The sequence below is a fragment of the Chrysemys picta genome, chromosome 12 (genome assembly GCF_011386835.1).
Source record: "Chrysemys picta bellii isolate R12L10 chromosome 12, ASM1138683v2, whole genome shotgun sequence".
Lineage (NCBI taxonomy): Eukaryota > Metazoa > Chordata > Testudines > Emydidae > Chrysemys > Chrysemys picta.
The window spans coordinates 47416922-47437573 of record NC_088802.1 but is presented as its reverse complement, the minus strand read 5'-3'; the positions used below and the strand labels follow the sequence as shown (position 1 = coordinate 47437573).

The window sequence follows — 20652 nt, the reverse complement described above, 5'->3', positions numbered from 1 at the left end:
CTGCTCAGCATCACACAGAGGAATTCTATCCGATCCATGGAAGAAATTCTGAAAAATCTGTTTCCAAATTGGTAATATTGAGAATTTTCATATCCTTTATAGGAAAAGTAGTAGTACATAAGAAACACAAATGGGTATTAGGCACTCAGACACCAGGGCAATGGGCATCCTTATAAAAACCTAGATGGATACATAGAGATCTAGAGATACTCTTGAAAATTAACTCATTGTGTGTCATAACACAACTAACTTTACCTGCTCTGTGCCTCATTTTACCCATCTGCAAAGTTGGAGTAATAGTATCTACCTCATAAGGGTACAGTATTGCCAATTCTCACAATTTTATCACAGGTCTCGTGATATTTGGCATTTTTCTCCAAGCCCCAGCTCCTGGAGTCTGGTGAAACCCTGAGAATCTTAACTTTTATTTTTAAAAAGGAAAGTTACTAGCAGAGAAAAGCTTGGAAACCTCGACCCTAGAAGCTCCAACAACAGAAGGAAAAGAAAGAACCCAAAAGGTATTAACTTTTAACATTTCATGGTTTATAAGCCAGTTTCATAACACTTTGGGGCCTGTCTCATGTTTTTTAACCCTGAGGGTTGACAATAGTGGGGCTGTTGAGTGACATAATGAATTAACAGTGGGAAAGTGCTTTGAAATCCTCAGATTCAAGGTGCTATAGAAGTGCAAAGTAGTAGATCCTTATTGTTACAACAAATTATTATTATGCATTTGTATTGCGCTAGCACAGAGGTGGGAAAACTACGGCCCGCGGGCCGGATGTGGCCCACGGGATCCTCCTGCCCGGCCCCTGAGCTCCTGCTCCTGGAGGCTCACCCCCGGCCCCTCCCCTGCTGTTCTCCCTCCTCCGCAGCCTCAGCTCACCCCGCTGACGATGCAATGCTTTGGGTGGTGGGGCTGCGAGCTCCGGGGACAGCGCCGCTGCAGAGCTCAGTCTGACCCGGTGCTCTGTGCTGCGCAGTGCATGGCTGTAGCACCACCAGCCACTGGTGCTCCAGGCAGCGCGGTAAGGGGACACAGAGTAGGGGGGGTGGATAGAGGGCACAGGAGTTCGAGGGGGTGGTCGGGGGGGTGGGCACGTGGCTAGGGGTTGGGGCGGTCAGAGGGCAGGGAACGGGGGGTTGAATAGGGTCCGGGGGGGCAGTCAGGAAGGAGGGAGGGTTGGATGGGGCGACAGAGGGCAGGCAGGGGCGGGGGTTCCAGGGGCAGGCAGGGGACAGGAAGCCGGGGGGGGGGGTGGATGGGGCAAGGGTACCAGGGGGCCATCAGGGAACGGGGGGGTTGGATGAGACAGGAGTCCCAGGGGTGGACAGTCAGGGGGTGAGAAGCGGGGGGGGCGGATAGGGGGTGGGGGCCGGGCCACACCCCCTATCCGTCCCTCCATACAATTTCCAAAACCCGATGCGGCCCTCAGACCAAAAAGTTTGCCTGCCCCTGCACTAGCATGCTGGAACCCCAGACACAGACCAGGACACCGATGTTCTAGGCACTGTACAAACAGGACACAGTCCAGTCTCGTATGCCCCTGGGAAAAGGCTAGAAAGGAGAGCTATTGCTTTGCTTCCCCCCCCCCCATCCTGGATTAAGTCTATTGCCTTAGATGCTGCATTTACTAAGTGTCCAGCCTACATTTATACATGGCTGTAATGTATGAGCTCACGTAGCCCCTCTAAATTAAAAGATCCTGCTTTGGGCAGCAGGAGGTGACAGGACAAACACCTCCCCCGCTGGCCTAAAGCAATACAGAACAGGATATATCAATCAACTAATCCCATCCTATTCTACACCTGATCTCCATCCTCTATTTGTGTTCTGCATCATACACTGGGATTGCTGGCGTCTCCACTTCCCTCCTCTTCCACTTCAGACTAAGATTAAAGGGGTTTATTTATCCTGGGGCTATTCTTAGCAATGACTCTGTTCTCTGACAGAACAAGCAGTTAAACCAATCAACCTAGCTTGTTAATAATGATGACAATCAGTGTGTCAGTTAGCTTTCATGGTGTAACCAGCTGGAATCGATAGAGTGATGCTTGGCTTTTGAGAAGCTATTTTCAGTTCTGTTTGAGGCTCTGTTTGTGCCGCTGGCTGTCAGGATTCAATTCTGGAGAGTGACATGGGCGGAAACTGCTTCCTCCTTCAATTATTTAACAAAGAGCCTGAGCTGTATGGTGAACTCCTTTTGCAGGACCCAATATGCTTCCAGACTACTATAACGCCTGAGAGTTATTAATCTAGATTGTGTCACTGAGGCACAAACCTGAAGTTTGGAGCGGCATGCTGGTGGCAATTCTGGAACTCGGCATACTTGAACAGTGTTGTCTCATTGTTTCCTTGTGTTTTGCTGTCTGTCTCCACCTGTTATGTCTTGTCTTAGGCTTAGACCAGGGACCGTCTTTTTGTTCCGTGTTTGTACAGCACCTAGCACAGTGGGTGCATGCAGGTTGAAGACAGATCCATATCAGTGGTCAGAGTTCACACAAGAGGTTTAATAACCAGGAGATCCAATCCAAAGGGAGTGTATAGCAAGGCAGCTGGTGGGGTCAAGTTGGGTCTGAGTGGCAACTAGCAGGCAATGGCTTGTTGCTCAGACAAGGCCAGAACAGAAGCAGGAAATTTATATATGGTCACCAGCCAATCAGGGCCAAGAGCAAGTAGCCAATCAGGAAGCAGATCACAGAACCCTGGAAGCTGGCCCACCCAAGTCTGTGAATTCTCTGGTAATTGGATGAGTTGGTGTTGTGTGATGGCCAAGGCTACTTCCCAAGAACCCAGTGGGTGTGGATGACCAGGATTTGAAACCGAGGTCCTGACATCAGGCCCCTTGTCCGTGACGGAGGCTCTGAGATGCTACCACACTGCAAATGATAATAACTGAACTTGTGGGGAATGCAGCCGCTGCATAGCCCTTTAGTTGGCTGCAGTAGATGTGGGAGGGTTGGGACATGGCTACCAGGTGCCTTTTAAACAGACTAGTGCCCAGATGGGGCTAGCAGGGAGCCAGGGGCACCGGAACAATTTGTGTAGTAGGGGTGCTGAGAGCCATTGAATCAAACTGTAAACTCTGTATACAATGGAAACCACTTCAAGCCAGGGGTGCAGCAGCCCCTCCAGCACGTTAGTTCCAGCAGCTATGCGGGGAGCAATTCTTGTGCTCAAGAAAGAATAAGAGCCATTATTGTGGCAAGCTCCTACGCTGGGGGGAAGGATCCCAGAGCTCTCTCTCCTTCCCTTGTGTCCTCACATGAGTGCTGGTCACAATCAGGACATTGGCAATGATATTCCAGCTTTCTCGCCTTTCTTCCTCATTAGTATCATTTTTTCTTCAATACTGATTTCACTGCAGCAATTGCTTCCTCTTTCTTTGAAGTATGGATTGCAGCTACTCCAAATGAATGAACCATTCTTAGCTGTCACTTCTTCCTCCATAATCAGTACCCATTGCTTTCATTGTAAGGTGATTATTATTCTCGTGGTCATCTCCTACCTAATCAACTCTGATCTAAAACTCCAGGCTCCATCCTTACCCTCCTTACATTTTCAGTTTTAGTCCTAGCTAGTCTTTTTTAATCTTTGTCCAATAATTCCCTTTTGGTGAGTCCTGCCGAAGTTAGATGCAAGTCACGGCAGTTGTGATCTTGCAGGTTTCCTCTGGGTGAAATTCACTCCCATCGCCTCACACACAGTTGGAATCAATGGGATTTCTGTGAGGGAACCATGCAAGATTTCAGTGCAATGGAATCAATCTGCAGGTTAGACAAGACAGTTAAGAAGTCCCTCCATGGTTGCTATACCAGCCCACAGGCTGTTACTTCTGTGCCTCCCACTGTGAAGGTTTTTACACACTGGATCCAGATCACTGGTGATCAAACTAATTTACTGGCCCATATAACTGCCCATAATACAATCATCCCTTTCAGGAAAGTCTTGTTATAAACTTTCTCAAGGTTTTGTTTTTTAACCCACGTGTGGAATTATATCCCTGCTATGGAATCTGATATAATGGATTTAAAAAGAAATTATAGGGAAGATCTCATTTGCTATTAGATGGGTTATTGTTTTATTCAAGTGGTGCCTAGAGTTGGGATTATGGCCCTATTGTGTTAGTCACTATATAGACACATAGTAAAAGACAGGCCCTGCCCCCAACGAGCTTGCAGTCTAGAGGGACAAAGAGTAGGAGAAGAAATGAAGGAACAAAGAGGCAAGTGATTTAATTCAGGTCACAGAGCAGGTTATTAGCAGGACCCAGAATAGAACCCAATCCCACTCTGTGCCCTCTATCCATTAGACTATGCTCTCCATACAGTTAATTTCTATAGACTGTATTAAATATCTGTAGAACCCTACTAGCTTTGTTAATGTTACTGTCTATAGCATTTTAATATGAGGAATAACCAAGAGAACAAGAACTAAGCTTGTATAGGAAGAACTGGAAACCTTCATACTTGGCCTCTGATTTCTTGCACAAAAACACACATGCTGCTTCTCAGCGCATGCGAACGGATGTTTTCATACTCAAGCCAGGGGAGCTGGGTACATTTGCACAGGCAAAATTTGAGAACACAGATGAAAATTTGTCCCACAAAGGGTACGTCTATACTTACCCACTGGTTCGGCGGCAAGCAATCGATCTTCTGGGATCGATTTATCGCGTCTTGTCTAGACACGATAAATCGATCCCGGAAGTGCTCGCCATCGACACCGGTAATCGTGCTTTGCGAGAGGAGTAGGCGAAGTCGACGGGGGAGCCTGCCTGCCGCGTGTGGACCCACGGTAAGTACCGTTAAGTTTGAACTGAGATACTTCGACTTCAGCTACGTTATTCACATAGCTGAAGTTATGTATCTTAGTTCGAACTGGGGGCTTAGTGTGGACCAGCCCAAAGATAGTGCACAGAGGAAATTCACCAGGTGCCCTACAGCCTCATCTCTTGCCACTAGGTGGCCTCAGAGTAAACTATCTAAAAAGCATTTCAGCTGGGCAGCACATGATATATTTCAAGCGTCGTGTACGGAAATAAAGCAGTACTTGGTAGCAATTTCTCTCTGATAAGCAACAGTATCAACAGCCCTTCCAATCTGTCAGTGAAGCCAAGATATAGATCATTTGATTAGTGATTAACTAGGGTTTGTTTAAGACTATATAGTATGTACTGACAGCCCTTGAAAACAACTGCAATGCATTCTATTTAGGGGCTCATTCATAACCCTGTGTTATTTCATCAGACAAGAAAAGGAACAGAAACCAATGTTTCTGCACTTCTAAATTGTTGAAGAAAATCCTGAGCCTTGAGAAATATGGACGTAGATTAGTGGCAAAATTTTGAAAAATGCTTAAGTTCCATTTTCAACAGTGATTTAGGCACTTGGGAGCATTAATTTCACTGAAAACCAATGGGACTTAGGTTCCTAAGTCACTGTGGTGTTTTTGAAAATTCTGCCCTAGAACTAAAGTATATTAAATTTTCAAAATACTCCTTGAAAGATCAATAGGGTCTAATTTACAGCAAGGAGAGTCAGCATTAATTCATATGTTTTGTTCCACATAAGACACTCATCAAGGCTGTGAGACCTAACATTTTGCCACGAGGCTAGTAATGGATTTTAGCCTTTTGAAAAGTTCCCATGAAAAGCCCCACATCTAAACTAGAAAACATTTTAAGAATTGAATAGCAGCTTTTAGAAAGACATCTGAAAGTGAACTGTCAGTGCTGAAATATTTCTCATCCAACTTCTCTCATTTTTGCCAAAGCTATTTGGCACCAAGAAGCAACTAAGAATTCCAGAAACTTTCTTGTGCAGGAACAGTACTGCTAACTTCAAAGCTCAGGCTGAGATGTTCAGGATCACCTCGTCCATGCCTTCCCAACTTAAACCAAATCAAAATGACCCCCTTCAGTTCGAAACACGAGTGTCCTCACACACACTTGCACCGAGACATCTGACATCGCTATTTCTGTGTGTAGCCAAGCCTCAGTGTGACTCAGGAGCAGAAGTGACACTTTGAATCTGACTCCCAATTTCCCTTACTTTTCATGGGAATTGGGTGCCCAAATGGCTTAGCCAGACATGGAAAAAATCTCAGCCTCGATCTCTAATAAAACACAAATGGTGTCTGCAATACTTGATGTCTGCACATAGCCTGTGACAGATCCAAAATGAAGATTGCACAAACGTGGTTTATGCCAACGTTTTAAATTGCTGTGGGATTCCTTCCTTGAGAGGAAACGACTCGTTCTGCAACTTCAAGTTCATGGTTCTTTACTTTTTGGTGCAAATAATTTTGTGACAGTTAAAGCAAGAAAGGACCCTGGATTAATGTGGAAAACAGATGAGGCGGGTCTCAAATGAGTGGCATCTTTTGAAATGAAGTACGTTTCAGGGGTATGGCCGGATTATATATTTCCTCTTCACAACTTAAACACCAGGGGCCTGATTCCCATTTACATTAAAGCCCTTTTCCATAGTTCTGGCAATGCCAAGAGCCATAACTTCCTCCTCCCTTCTTAAATCTCTCCTTTGCTGAGATGCCCTACAAAAAACTAGACAAGGGTAAGGCAACTGGTGTGATAAGACCATTGCCTCTCATGTTGACCAATACTGTCTCGTTGTATCCTTGTGCTTCCCCTGTCTGTATCTTCCTATTGTCTTCTATTTAGATTGTAAACTCTTTGGGGCAGGGACTGCCTTTGTCTTCTATGTACAGTACCTTGCACGATGCGGTCGTGGTCCATGTCTGGGCGCCCCTAGGCACTACCAATACAAATAAATAATAATTTACACGTTAAGGCCCCTTTATACTACCAGGGCAGTACAAAGGGCCCGTCACATAAATGAGAATCAAGCTCATTACATTTTAAGAACATTTCCCAGTGAAAAAATGTCTTTTTATAGAGTCATGTGTGAAATACTATAAATCCCACCTGGAATAATCCTCTGTCCAAGTCCCGCCTTGTTTCATCTTTCCCCCCCTCATTCAGCTCCTCACTTATTTACAGTTTTGTACAGCTAATGTTTTGTTATCTGTGGCCTTCAGTAAAACCTTCTGATAGTCACAATAACTCGCCTTGGTGCATGACGCCATCTCTGGAGCTGAGTAAACAAAACAAATGCATTGTTTGATGCAGGCCTGCCAAGAAAAAAGAGAGATGGGTTCTAATAGCAAGATGGATAGTCTGCTGTTGGTAAAGGAATCAAATTTAGCTTCTGCCAATGTAGCCAACATGGTATTAAAAGAAGGAGCTTAAGTTATTAAACTGAGCAGCTTTAATCATCCAGTTCAGGAAAATCCATTGCTGCAGGAGTGCTGAGGCTTAATGTATTTTTACCGCAAAGCCAATACATTTATTCTGATCAGGGAGCCGTTGCTCACTAGTGTGTATGAAGCTTCATTCTCTGAGTTCTCGGTTAGGAGTAGGGAATGAAATGGATTTTTACTTGGAAATTGACCCTGTAACCTTGAACTTGATCATCCTGGTAGCTAGTTATGTTATTCTGCTTTTGGTGTTTCTGATTTCTTGCGTGCTATATGACTGTAGGGGGATAGATCCCAGTAAGGAATATGCTCCTGAGATTCCTACGGATTCCCAGCCTCCAATCCGATTGGTGGTGATGCAACAGAACTGCCCTGGTACCCGCTGGGCAAAAGGACTTGTCTCTGCTTATGAAAATTCTTCTGATCTGCCAGGGAAAAGAACTACTGTGGTTTAGGGGCCCACCAATTGCTTCTGAGCTCTAGTATCTATCGTTAAGCTTGCCTCATCTGCCATGTTTACGTTCAGTTCGCAAATGGATAATACACCAGCAAGGTAAGTTGAAACACTGACTGATTTGATGTGGTGGTGTCACCGAGTGAGTTATTTTGTGTTCGGCTTTGTTCTGTGTTCATAGAGTCCTAGAGACTTGCAGTGCCACCAGTCAGGCCATAAGAGAGAGAGGGCCTACACTAAGGGTATGTCTACACAGCAAAGGAAAACCTGTGGCTGGCCCATGACAGCCGACTCAGGCTTGGGTTGCGGGGCTGTTTCATTGCTGTGTAGACTTCTGGGCTTGGGCTAGAACCTGAGCTCTGGGACTCTCCCACCCCACAGGGTCCTAGAGCCTGGACTCCAGCCTGAACCCAGAAAGCCACACAGCAATGAAACAGCCCCGTGGCTTGAGCCCTGTGAGCCCAAGTCGGGTTTTTCTTTGCTGTGTAGACATACTCTTAGAGCGCGAGCAGCAGTGACTCGCCTATCCCACTGTGGCACTGGAAAGGAGCCTTTGTATCAATGAGATTTAGGTTCCGTGTCTTTATTTTTACAGGCACACAGCATTGTTCAGTGAAACCCACCCCTGCAGGACTCAGCTGTACGATAATGGGATGTCTGCGTAGGGCTTCTATCAGCCAGACTGCAACTGACCTTGATAGGCTGTGTATCTCTCAAGTGGAAAAAGAAATGCTTAGGGATTTTACAAGCATATAGATGAGGTGTGTCTGATATGAGCCTGCTGCGGCTGCTATCAGAGTGTAACATTTATAATGTCATTTGTAAGCTCCTCAGAGCTGGCAGAGCCAAGCCGGTTTTGTATCAGATACAATATGATCGTTAAGCACTGCTGTAAATTGGTTCGGAGTGTGCCTTTCTGTGTTACCCTCTTCCACTGAATATTATATGCGGATCTAGGATAGTTCTGGGCTGGGTATGATACCTTCATTCATTATGAAAGTTTTATCCTGGTTTAATGCAGAAAGAATGAGTCATAAGCAATGTCCTCACTATTGAGAAATGTATTGCATGATCCCTTATAGCAAGTGCAATCAAGTTCTATTTGCATACATGTATTTATATATGCAAATTTCCTTGGCCTTTCTCACCAGTGCTTTCCTTTTGCTATTGTAAATTGTGGAGGTTGGTTTCCATCTGTGGCATTTGTACAGTCAAGATTTCTAGTATCTACAGTAACAACAGCATGATCTCCAAACAAATGCAAGAAGACTTCATGTTAAGAGCCTTCTTCATCAACCTATCTATGGTGTTTACATAACCCCCCATTACCCTAGTATCTAAGCACTTCACAATCTTTAATGTACTTATCCTCACTATGAGCTAAGGAAGTGCCATTATCTCAATTTTACAGATGGTAAACTGAGGCAAAAAGAGACTAAATTGCCCAAGGCTACACAGGAAGTCTGTGATGGAGCAGGAAATTGACCCTAGGTCTCCCAAGTCCTAGACTAGTGCCCCAACTACATATGCCCCTGTTTCTGTATGCAGATTGCTTGAGTTTTTATGCTAAGAGTACAGATTGATTGTGGATCCCAACTTACAGGTATTAAGGAACAAGTGTCACTGTGCTCATAAAATAAATTGCTGTACTCTTGAATGGAAACCTGAAGTGAATATAGAGCTTTCCTTTCTGATGGGTCGTAATGGTCACCATTGTTTGCGTTCCTCCAAAGCGGCAATAAAATGGTGGCATCTAGCCACCATTCACATACAATACCCATGTTATTCCCCTTTTCTTCTCTCTCTCTCTCTTTGAGTTGCACCAAAATTACACTGGAAAGAGATCAATGGGAGGTGTTAAATGTACAGCAAAACAAATATTTTAGCCCCATTAAAAATAATTCCTACAGAATTCCAGAGTGTTGTGATAGCCCAAAACATGCTGAAAAATAAGTTTCTGCCAAAAAAAAATTCACCCAGCTCTTGTTAGGTGCTACGTAACCAAGGTCCTGCAGAGCAGAAATGAGAGTAAATAAATATAGAACATTTCAAAGGTTAAGCTGGCAGTGAAGAGGAGACCACAAACCTCACTACCTTCCATTCCAATCTCAAGGCCCACATCTTTGACCTTGCTTTTGCTCATGTAAACACTTAGACCAGGGTACGTCTCATACATTGGTTTTTTTAAGAAACCCACACACGTTCAGGTTGGGGAGCAGAAGAAAGAACCACATGTTCGAAACAAACGAAAGAACCATGAACATGACAACTATTAGTCACGTAGCTTACTGCACTTTGGAGACATTCCACTGCTCTGCTGATGAGACCCACATATGACTCTGAAAAGAATGGAATAGGGATATCTAACAGAGGAGTTCTTGAGAGAGCAGAATGCCTTGGTATTAACAGGGTCCGACAAAGACCCTGAAGTAAATAGCAACAAATGCTACAAAGAATGATTGCTAATGGACACAAGGCAGCTGATGTAGAGCAGATGTGATGTCCAAGCCTATGGGACAGATTCTGATACCCTTACTCATGCTGGGTATCACCTTACTCCTCAAACAGAGTCCCACTGACTTCAGTGAGTAAGGTTCTAATCCTCATAAGTCAGGGCATCAGAATCTGACCCCAGGAATGAAAATCAAGAAGCTATGAAGATCATTATCCCCCTATCAACCTGCTGATGCTACCCTGAATTCCAAGGGACCAGATTTTCATTGCTTTTAAGGCCAGAAAGGATCTTTATGAAAATCTTAGGCCTATGCTATAAGCAGTAAGACTGAGAGTCTCACCCAGTAATCTCTGCATCCAGCCTATAACTTCTGTTTGAGCTACAGCATCTCTTTTAGAGAGGCATCCAGTCTTGATTTAAAGACTTCAGGTGACGGAGAATCCACCATGTCCCTTGGTAAATTGTTCCAATGGGTAATTACCCTCACTTAAAATGTTATGCTTATTTCTGCAGAAGCACATGCCACCTTTCACATACTACAGCATGGTGACTTGTGCCCCCGGGTACTCTGAAGGTGGTTCTAAGTATGAAAAATTACAGGCCTCATGGAGACTTCATGCAAAATTGACCCCCTGCTATTACTGGACATAGCTCTCATTGGCCTCAGTGGGAGATGCACCCACTTATAGCATGGCTAAATTTGTTCCTTCTTGTAAAAAAAGGAGAGAGGTGGTCAGTATAGTGCTTCAATTCGTGTTTTGTGCAACTCAAAGTAACTTGAATGACATTTTTATTACCTTAAAAACATATGTATAGCTGTGTTTACAGTTCAGCTGTTAAAGTAATTATAGCAATAAAGATATATTTACCACATGACACTTCTGAGAATCTAGGGCAGTGGTTCTCAACCAGGGGTCCGTGTACCCCTGGGGGTATGCAGAGGTCTTCCTGGGGGTACATCAACTCCTCTAGATATTCGCCTAGTTTAACAACAGGCTACATAAAAAACACTAGGGAAGTCAACATTAATTAAAATTTCACACAATGACTTGTTTATACACCTCTATATGCCACACACTGAAATGTAAGTACAATATTTACATTCCAATTGATTTATTTTATAATTATATGGTAAAAATGAGAAAATAAGCAATGTTTCAGTACTAGTGTGCTGCAACACTTTTGTATTTTATGTCTGATTTTGTAAGCACATAGTTTTTAAGTGAGGTGAAACGTGGGGGTATGCAAGACAAATCAGACTCCTGAAAGGGGTACAGTAGTCTAGCGATATCTCAGGGTAAAATTCAGTACTTATCTGTTGCTACAACGTTGCGTTGTATTGAGACTTTGATCTCCTACGTAGTCAGTAAACACACTTGAAGCTGAAACGGGTAATTTTGACAACTAAATTATTCACACAACTCTAGCCCTCTAGCAGCAATGCTTGTAACCAGCTGTAGTCCAGTCCAGGAGTTTTAGGATTTACAGAGCCTCATTTTAACCAGTTAAAGGTCAGACAGCTAGCACTTATCTGTCTCTTAGGGGGTAGCTTTATGTCTTCTTTTATCACTCATCAAACATGGGCTGACACCTCATAGAAAAATTTGAAAACCATTGGGCCAAATTCTACCCTTTTGTAAACCAACCAGCTTTGGTGTGAATTTACATCTGGATGCAGGAGACCTGATGTCGTAGGGAGGGGCAGCTTACATGCCTTCGGCATTAAATTGGGGTGAATTTGACTACAATCTTGTTTTAATAGAAATGATCCTCTGAACGAAATATGGGAGAAAAGAAAAAAAGATATAACAATATTACATATTCTGCCATCCTTATTCAAGTTGAATGGTAATGCGCTATCAGTATTTCCATCCCCAAAAATTTTAAACTCACAAGTCAAGGTTGCCAAAACTAATGAGATTGGCGTAAAACTCATGAGACTGTTTAAAAAATAATCTACGTTGGGTCCTTGTTGTTTGTCTTCTGTTTTCTGAGCTCTTAGGGTGCACTTGGGTCACTTTTTCAGGCTTTCCTTTGCAACCGTGAGGGATAGGACTATACCTGTTTTTAAAATGAAAACACAGATTCTCGTATAATCACTTGTCTCCAAAAGTTGGGATTTTAAATAAAACACGAAACAGAGCAAGACTTGCAATACAGTCATTAGACCTAGCAGCACTGTGCTCTGCAAGTCGCCCCCACTGAAATCATTCTTTTTTTAGTGTTTCTTTTGTTTTGATTTTTAGCAGAAGAAAAATTAAGTTATTCCAAAATCAATTAACTGCAAGTTATAACTGCCCTGAATACGGTATTTTAAGCTTTGCTGGGAATAGATTTGGGGGAAAACCTAAAAATAGAGAGAGAACTAGATAGGACAGAGAGTGTGATCACAGGACATTTCTTTGCTGTTGTTGAGTTGCCATATGAAATGCCAGGCTGTAGGCATAATAGCAAGTCTGTAGCTGTTTAGAAAAGGTTGTGCAAATATTTTAATGGTACTAGGACACACTCACTGTATCTCTATTAGCTCATTGATATAGAGTGAGTAATTATACATGCAGAGATAAAGACTTGCAAGGTTGTGGCAGTAAATATTCCTAGAGGGCAGAAAACTGTCAGCAATACATTTTCCTATCATTTGTGTAGATTTTGTTTGATTGGCACTTCAACCCCTAGGGTGAAATCCTGGCTCCATGAAGTCAATGGCAGAACGCCTATAGCCTTCAGTCAAGGAAGGATTTCACCCCTAAATGTTAGACAGAAGTAGGTCAGATTGTGTCCTCACTCTTACAGGCCTCCAGTGACATAAAGGATTGAATGGGATAACTCAAAGCAGAATGTGTCCCTGAGTTTTTTATGATAACAGTTTATAGAAGCACAGTGTTCAGCTCTGAAGGAAGTAATCCACTGCAGCACCGTTTATGGACTCTGCCCTGACATGTGGAACTACGAGCAGTAAATAATCACTTGACACTGATGATAGTTTCCTAAAGAGTATGTACAATTCTGCTTACAGTAAATGAAAGATTAAATGAGTATCAAGTACCCAGGGCTGATAAAAACATTTCTTAGCACTTGCCTGTGCTAGAAAGTTGTACTGCTTTAACTATACTTTAACTAGACAGTTATACCAGTCAAGTATCAGAGGGGTAGCCGTGTTAGTCTGGATCTGTAAAAAGCAACAGAGAGTCCTGTGGCACCTTTAAGACTAACAGATGTATTGGAGCATAAGCTTTCATGGGTGAATACCCACTTCGTCTTAACCCAAGAAACCTGGCTTGGTCAGGGGACTAACTCTGACCGCACTTTTTTGGTTGGACCGACAAAGGATTGTTGTTTTATGTTGTGGCCATCTTGAGTTAAATATCAATTTTCTGCTGTAAAATTAAGGTGAGGTTTCTTTGTGAGATGTCCCATTGGCTGGGTTGAATGCGTGAAACACATCTCTCACTTAAATAGTTCAATTGGTAACAGGTTGTGAAATGGGCCTGGCTTATTGCTACTGAGGATTAAACAAAATAGAAGCACTTAACAGAATTTTTGAAGATGACATAAAATACCTTGATAACTTCCTTTTAAATATTCTCTGTACATTCCAAGTTGTGACCTCCGGCCAGCTCCCAGTGGGCAGCTGCCCGCTTCACCCATAATCCCCCATTTCATCTGGTGCTCATTGGCTCTCCGGCTGGTAGGTTCAGTTGAGAAATCAAAGACTGAATAAGCCTTTTAGGCTGAGCTCTCATTTTCCTGCAGTTAAGCCCTTCAACAAGTTAGTGGAGTGGGGGGAGTTTGTTCTGATGCTGCTCTCCGTATTCCCGTGAGAAAGAAACAGACCACAATGGCCCAGAGATCTCCAACACATTAAAGTACCAGCCATATAGCTCTTTGCACATACTGCACTTATCTTGCTTTCAAATTGCTACCCTGTTGATAATGGGCATATGCCTTGCTAAGTCGCAGCTGTGAGCTATGTTTGTTATCTTATAGCTTCAGCAGTGTTTTAAGCCCTCATCTTGATACTTAGCAATGGCAGTAAGTGCCCTTGGTGAACAAAGGTCTGAGTAAAAACTGCATCATTTAACCCTGATTGGGAGGCAGTTCAGTTTGGAGTGGCAGTGTGGTCTACGGGATAGAGAAGTAGATGGGGGATAGATGATAGACCAGTGTTCTATTTCTAGCTCTGCCGCGGACTCCCTGCATGATCTTGAGGAAGTGACTCTGTTTCCCATTCCCATTAGTCTTGTCTATTTAGACTGAAGGCACCTCAAGGGAGAGAGAGAGAGAGAGAGACTCTCTCTTACAATGTGTTTGTACAGTGCACAATGGGGTCCTGAGCTTGGTTAGAAACCCTGGGCAGTGCTCTGGTATAAATATTGTATATTTATATATACAGGGGTCCTCTGAACTGAAGTGAATTTCACCCTTAATGAACTGCACAGAAGTCCTCAGTTGACTCAAAAAACAAAACACACCTCCCAGTGTTTTAAAAGCATTTAAAAGGGGGGAGCAGGAGGATAAATGAACAAACTATAGTAAATACATGGCAATCGCAGGCTCTAAAAGCCCTTTCTGAAAACTTGCTTAAATGGGCTGACATTCATAATGGCTAGCTAGCATTTTGTGGCTGCATGTTTTGAAGGGGTGGGTGTGGGGGATAGGAATTTGTTCTGAGTTTGGGTAGGACTTCACTTTATACCAACTCCTGTTTATTAGGCTGTATTACCTTTTGTTAAAGCTACATATTGTTGCTTGCTGAGAACCCTTAATTCAAGGGTTTCCATAGAAACAGCAACAAAAAAGTGTTAGCATTTCACTTGCTAGATTTTTACATTAATTCAAATCAAATGTGTAGTTAAACTCACTAGGGCAAGGAAATATAGCTTTACCATGTGCCAATGCTACTGTAAAGCCATAAGATTTTCTAAAATCCCTGATAAGCCGCTATATATGAATATAGGATTAGTTCAGACAGACTAAACCTCCCTCACAAAAGCAGAAGAATTCCAGCCCATAGAATTAGTGTTTTGACTAATATGACCAATATGCATCCGAAGAAGTGGGCTGTAGTCCACGAAAGCTTATGCTCTAATAAATTTGTTAGTCTCTAAGGTGCCACAAGTCCTCCTGTTCTTCTTTTGTTTTGACCTTTGCAATTTTGAATGTGCTGTCTTCACTAATTTTATTAGTGCACTGTTCTCTTACAGCAAATCATCATCTGTTGATATTTCTGAATACAGAAACATAGATTCATCCAAGACAAAAGTCCCTGGTGGTGAAAAGATATCTGCAACTAGCATGGGAGAATTATTGCAATTGCCTACCATCACCTCACCTTGTGCTGTGAGCTATTCAGCTCTCACAAAATAAGCATCATGAGGTTGGACCAGTACTTGAATGAGGATTTCAGCCATCTAGCCATAGCCTTGGAAATCTCTGCCTCTGCATGTATCACTCACTCATGCAACTGAGCTGACAAAGACACCGCAAGTGTCATAGTACCACTACAATATTTGCATGGCCTTTTCTAAACTACCAAGGTAGTAAAAGTGATGTTGGTTATTTAGTGGGAGGCTCTCTTTCTTCTGAGGAATGAGCCACTCCTCTTTCATGGCACTAAGGGGCACTGCACCGCTGGAGGTACAGTACCGTCTTTTGGGGAAGATATAAAACTGAGATTAGGACCACTTGTGGTAAAGATATTGGGGCACTTTTTGTAAGAATAACGGTGTTAACTGTGGTTTCCTGGACATATTCCAGTTCAAGTAATTACATTCTCCCCCCTCCCCAACATTTTACACTATGTGTCCTAAACTGGTTTTGTAGTGTTGTGCTGAAGTCAATGTCAACTGCAGGCGCTTGGCACCTCTCTGACTCAGTCCCACAATTAGCTATGCGGATAGAGAATACACATGGCTGCATTTCAGTGGTGGATGATGGGATCCCTTCATAGTTCTTCCCTACCACATGAGTGGTGTGCAACTAAATGAGCTGTTGGTAAATCGTGTTGAGATTCTCAGCTGAAAGGTGCTACTGAAGAGTAAAGAGCTGCTACTACTAATTTATTGAAACACAAATATAGCATAAATGTCCAAAATTTGGAAACCATAACTGTCATCAACTCTATCTTTCTTTTCTTGTCTTCTTGCGTTGTGCTTTCTTGCATGTATTAGTTTCCCCAGACCTGTCCCTCCCTGAGTTCCACCCCCTTATATTTCCAGTATTTAACATTAACCTTTCAAAGAGGCATTTCCATACCAATCTGACACTGGGGGTGGGGGCAAGTTTTCAGATGCAGATATCTTAATAGGGCATCTAAATCCAGCATTTGATCATTCCGCCCAGCCCGTGGGTGGGTCAATCTGTTCCCAGCCCTGCAACAGATGTTCTGTGCTGGTGACCAATCTGCACCCCCATTTCTCAATCTGTTAAATGGTGATAATAATACTTATATCCTCGAGATGTTGTGATGCTTAATATTTATAAAGTGATTTGAGATCCCTTGTGTGCAAGGAACTATAGAAGCACAAGGTATTAATGATTACTGTGATTATTTATTCGTGTCCATTTCATGCCTTGAAGTCGGATTTGGATGTCCTATTTAGGCAAAACTGAGCTGTATAATGTTGCAACTTCTCATGCCAGGTCATATATCCCTAGTGCACCCAAAAATCTCACTGAACCCAGTGTCATTAATTCAGTAGGAGTTTCAAGTGTGCAGGAAAGAGCGGATCAATACCCATCACAACTTCTATTGGTGATATTGTTTTGAATTAGAACTGGAAAATTTAGTGTAGTTAAATTTAAAAACAAAGCCAACAAAGACATTTATATTCTTGGCATAAGCATCTGGACAGTGAATGTTTACTAAGAAAGATAAGGAAGCATTAAAATCTGATTCCATAATGTCCCCAGATATGTGTTCTTCCAAATGACGTAACTCAAGCAATTTTCATGCCATTGAAGAATTAATATGATCTGCCTCCAAACTGCTATTGATGTTTGGATATTCATAATGTTAGAGAAATCAAATGTAATAAACATTAGTATGGTAGCTTCTTTTTTTTTAAAAAAAGAATCCATCTGTAGCAACACAACAAATGATCTAAATGTCTCTGCAATCAGAATTCTTAAAGAACATCTGATTTCCCACTTAATCCAAAGGGCAGCCAGATAAAGATAGGTAGTATTTGATGGATGAATATTAATAGGGCTTATTGCAGCTGATTTATATTCAGTTCTATATAAGTTCTTATATTGTGCTCATCCCCATAGTATCTGATCACTTCCAATAGTGTATTAAGCAATGTGACTGACATCTGTAGTGTGATGGTTGTTCTCTCATCCTGCCCCCAGGTGAAGAAGTATATGCGGTGGGATGTCTTGTTTTGGTAATGTTGTTCACTTTTAACATACACATCGCTATGTGTTTGGGTTAGGGAAGGCAAGGCCAAAAGGAAAGCACTTTGCACCTGGAGTGGAAGAAGAGGAGGCTTGCGATGGTGCTCTGTTCTTGGGGGGAGTTCATTCCAGTCTCAGACTGGCCTTCAAAAAATTCTTAGACTTGTTAGGGACAAAGCGGAGTATAGCTTTTCACTTGCCAAACCAGGATAAGCTATTCTGGCAAAAGCACTCTTTTGTTGATATAACTGCATCTACACTGGGAGGATTTGCTGGTATAGCTGTATCACCACAACTTTTCTAGTGTAGATAAGGCATTATATAAATACAAAGGAATATTTGTATAAATCTGCCTAGGTGAAAATAGGGGAAATGCTTGCTAGTCTTGGTGTTTTGTCCATAAGATATCAAATAGAAGTCAACTCTTTAGCAATGGGATGAGCTTTGGTTTTGTTTTGGCGTGAATCCCAACACCAACTCTGGGCATGTGAAGAATGGCTAGCTGGAGAGAATTAATGTAGCGATGCAGACAGGACAAAGCCAGGAGTTCCAAGGCAATCATAATTCATTCTGGATTGAGGGGAAAAAAATAAATTGGAGTTGTGAAACATTGACATGATGTCAGTGAGACTCTAAGCTAGTCAGAGCCTGCATTCAGGGATCTCTTGGAAGGATCAGGGCGTATGATTTTATATTACTGCTACATGCCAGACCCCCTGCAAGGAGTTGCTTGCAGAATCAGGGCCACAAACCGGACTGGGAAGAAATATTCTGTCTTGCCATTGTTAATTTTCCTTTGTGGATTTATCTTATCCCACATCATTTTGCAATTGTCTTGGCATTATTACTTTGCCTGCACAGGCACACGATGATATTGTATCTTTCTCTCTTTAAACATGTAAAGACAAGGAGTTCCTTTGTACATGGTAATTCTGTTTCCCCACATTTGCAACACCCTAAAGTATCAGGTTTCCTTCACGTTGCAAGCACATCTGCTCAAACATCAATATTACCATTTCAAAAATTAAACAGAGACCTCGGGGCTGGAACTAGGGGTGCTGCCACACTCCCTGGCTTGAAGTGGTTTCCATCATATACAGGGGTTTACAGTTTGGTTCAATGGCTCTCAGCACCCCCACTATACAAATTGTTCCAGCGCCCCTACGTCAGGGAGCCAGACTCTGATGCCCTTACTCAGAGTGAGTACCTCACGCCTAGAATAGACCCAAAGTGGTCCTTCAGGCATGAGGTACTATTCAAAATGTTTAAGAGTATCCGAATCTGGCCCTTAGTCTGTTTTAAATGTGTTGGGGTGAATTAGGAGGTGACATAAATCTTGGGGTCAGTAACATGTTTGTGACATATATACTGTGTATGAGTTTCAGAGTAGCAGCTGTGTTAGTCTGTATCCGCAAAAAGAAGAACAGGAGTACTTGTGGCACCTTAGAGACTAACAAATTTATTAGAGCATAAGCTTTCGTGGACTACAGCCCACTTCTTCGGATGCATATAGAATGGAACATATATTGAGGAGATATATATACACACATACAGAGAGCATGAACAGGTGGGAGTTGTCTTACCAACTCTGAGAGGCCAATTAATTAAGAGAAAAAAAAACTTTTGCCACCTGTTCATGCTCTCTGTATGTGTGTATATATATCTCCTCAATATATGTTCCATTCTATATGCATCCGAAGAAGTGGGCTGTAGTCCACGAAAGCTTATGCTCTAATAAATTTGTTAGTCTCTAAGGTGCCACAAGTACTCCTGTTCTTCTTTTTACTGTGTATGAGGAAAGGCAGGGCTGTAGTTAGGGCTGGTTGGAATGTTTTTGTCTAAACTTTTTTTGAGGGGGATGGAAATTTTGGTTTTCAAAAAACCCAAAATGTTCATGGAAAGTGTCTGTTTTCTTTTTAAAAAAATAATTTTTCATCAGAAAACTGAATGCACAAAAACTGGGGGGAAAAATCAATTAAAAGTCAGTTATCTGCTGAAAATGAAGAAAAACAAATGCTAGAAATTTTCCAGGGGCAGAGAGACATTTTCTAGGGGCCAGCTCCAGTTGTAGAACCGATCATTGGGGAGGTCTAAGATGGTATCATTGGACTTATTATTGAGTGTAGGTAGTAAAGATGGGTTTGCATCTCTTTCATCCCCTTTATGGAAAAAACATTGTATACGTTCTCTGCTTGAGTGAATTTCTATCAAAGTGAACTCCTGTTATTTCACTTCTTTATAGGTTTCAGAGTAGAGAGTATTGTAAAACATAAAACATAGACAATAAAGTGTGCAGAGGATTTTGAAAACCAACATTTACAGCCTCGAGAATGATAGAAGAGAGAATGATAGAAGAAATGACAATCTCTCTGCAAGAAGGCCAGAAAAGGGTTCCAACAGAAGATGGATCAAGTCTTGCCTATTAAAACCTACATAAGCACATCCAACAAAAGCAGAACTTCAAAACAGGGATCCCAATTTAGAACCTCCATTATTTCTTCTTTTTTTTTTTTATATTAATAGCTGCATGAACTGGGAGGATGGGTTTTTTGACTGTGGTTTTTCTGGGCTCCATTTGCTGGAAAGTGTACAGGATAACCCTAGTGTGAAAAGTAACAAACAAAGATTGTAGAGACAGGCCCAATTCCACTTTCAAAGTACTGAACAGTTTGTGCTGAGCAAAGGACAATGTGCATCCAACTCAGACCCACCTGAACAAGAGCTGGTTGGCAAATGTCAAATTTTCTGTGAAAACAGGGATACGTGTTTTGTGAATTGTTATGGAACGTGTGTCCTCTTCCCCCTGTCCCTCCCAAGCAAGTGTAATGTGAGTCTTGCATCTGTCTGTGGTATGGAGCACAGCCCTTGCTCTGCAGATACTTCCTGCTGTGAGCAAGTGGGTGAGGACAGAGCTTAGCCCTAGTTCCTCTTCAGCTACTCTCTGGCCAGATAGAAGCGGATAAGCAAGTTGCACCTCCTCCAGGCCTGCAGTCACTTACTCCCTCAGCAAGGCAAAAGGGGAGCAGGGAGGGAATTATGTCTTGGTGGGGTACCTGTTAGTCACAG

At 42.5% G+C, this 20652-nt stretch overlaps 2 protein-coding genes across 2 annotated transcripts in view; both read left to right on the top strand.

Moving 5' to 3' along the window:
• The first annotated feature begins 443 nt into the window (after positions 1-443).
• The window catches only part of MMD (monocyte to macrophage differentiation associated), a 68305-nt gene continuing 48096 nt past the window's right edge, over positions 444-20652 (top strand). The window contains exon 1 of the mRNA XM_065563523.1: positions 444-518. The gene's annotated coding sequence lies outside the window, so the exon portion shown is untranslated. The remainder of the gene's footprint in view (positions 519-20652) is intronic.
• Positions 7344-7826, top strand: SMIM36 (small integral membrane protein 36). The gene has a single exon (XM_042840882.2). It carries the CDS (start codon positions 7405-7407, stop codon positions 7732-7734), a length of 330 nt encoding a protein of 109 aa, XP_042696816.2. The 5' UTR covers positions 7344-7404; the 3' UTR covers positions 7735-7826.

What these genes read in the sequence shown, in the direction of transcription:
- SMIM36 (XM_042840882.2), top strand. Translation starts at nt 7,405, where the DNA reads ATGAAGCTTCATTCTCTGAGTTCTCGGTTAGGAGTAGGGAATGAAATG.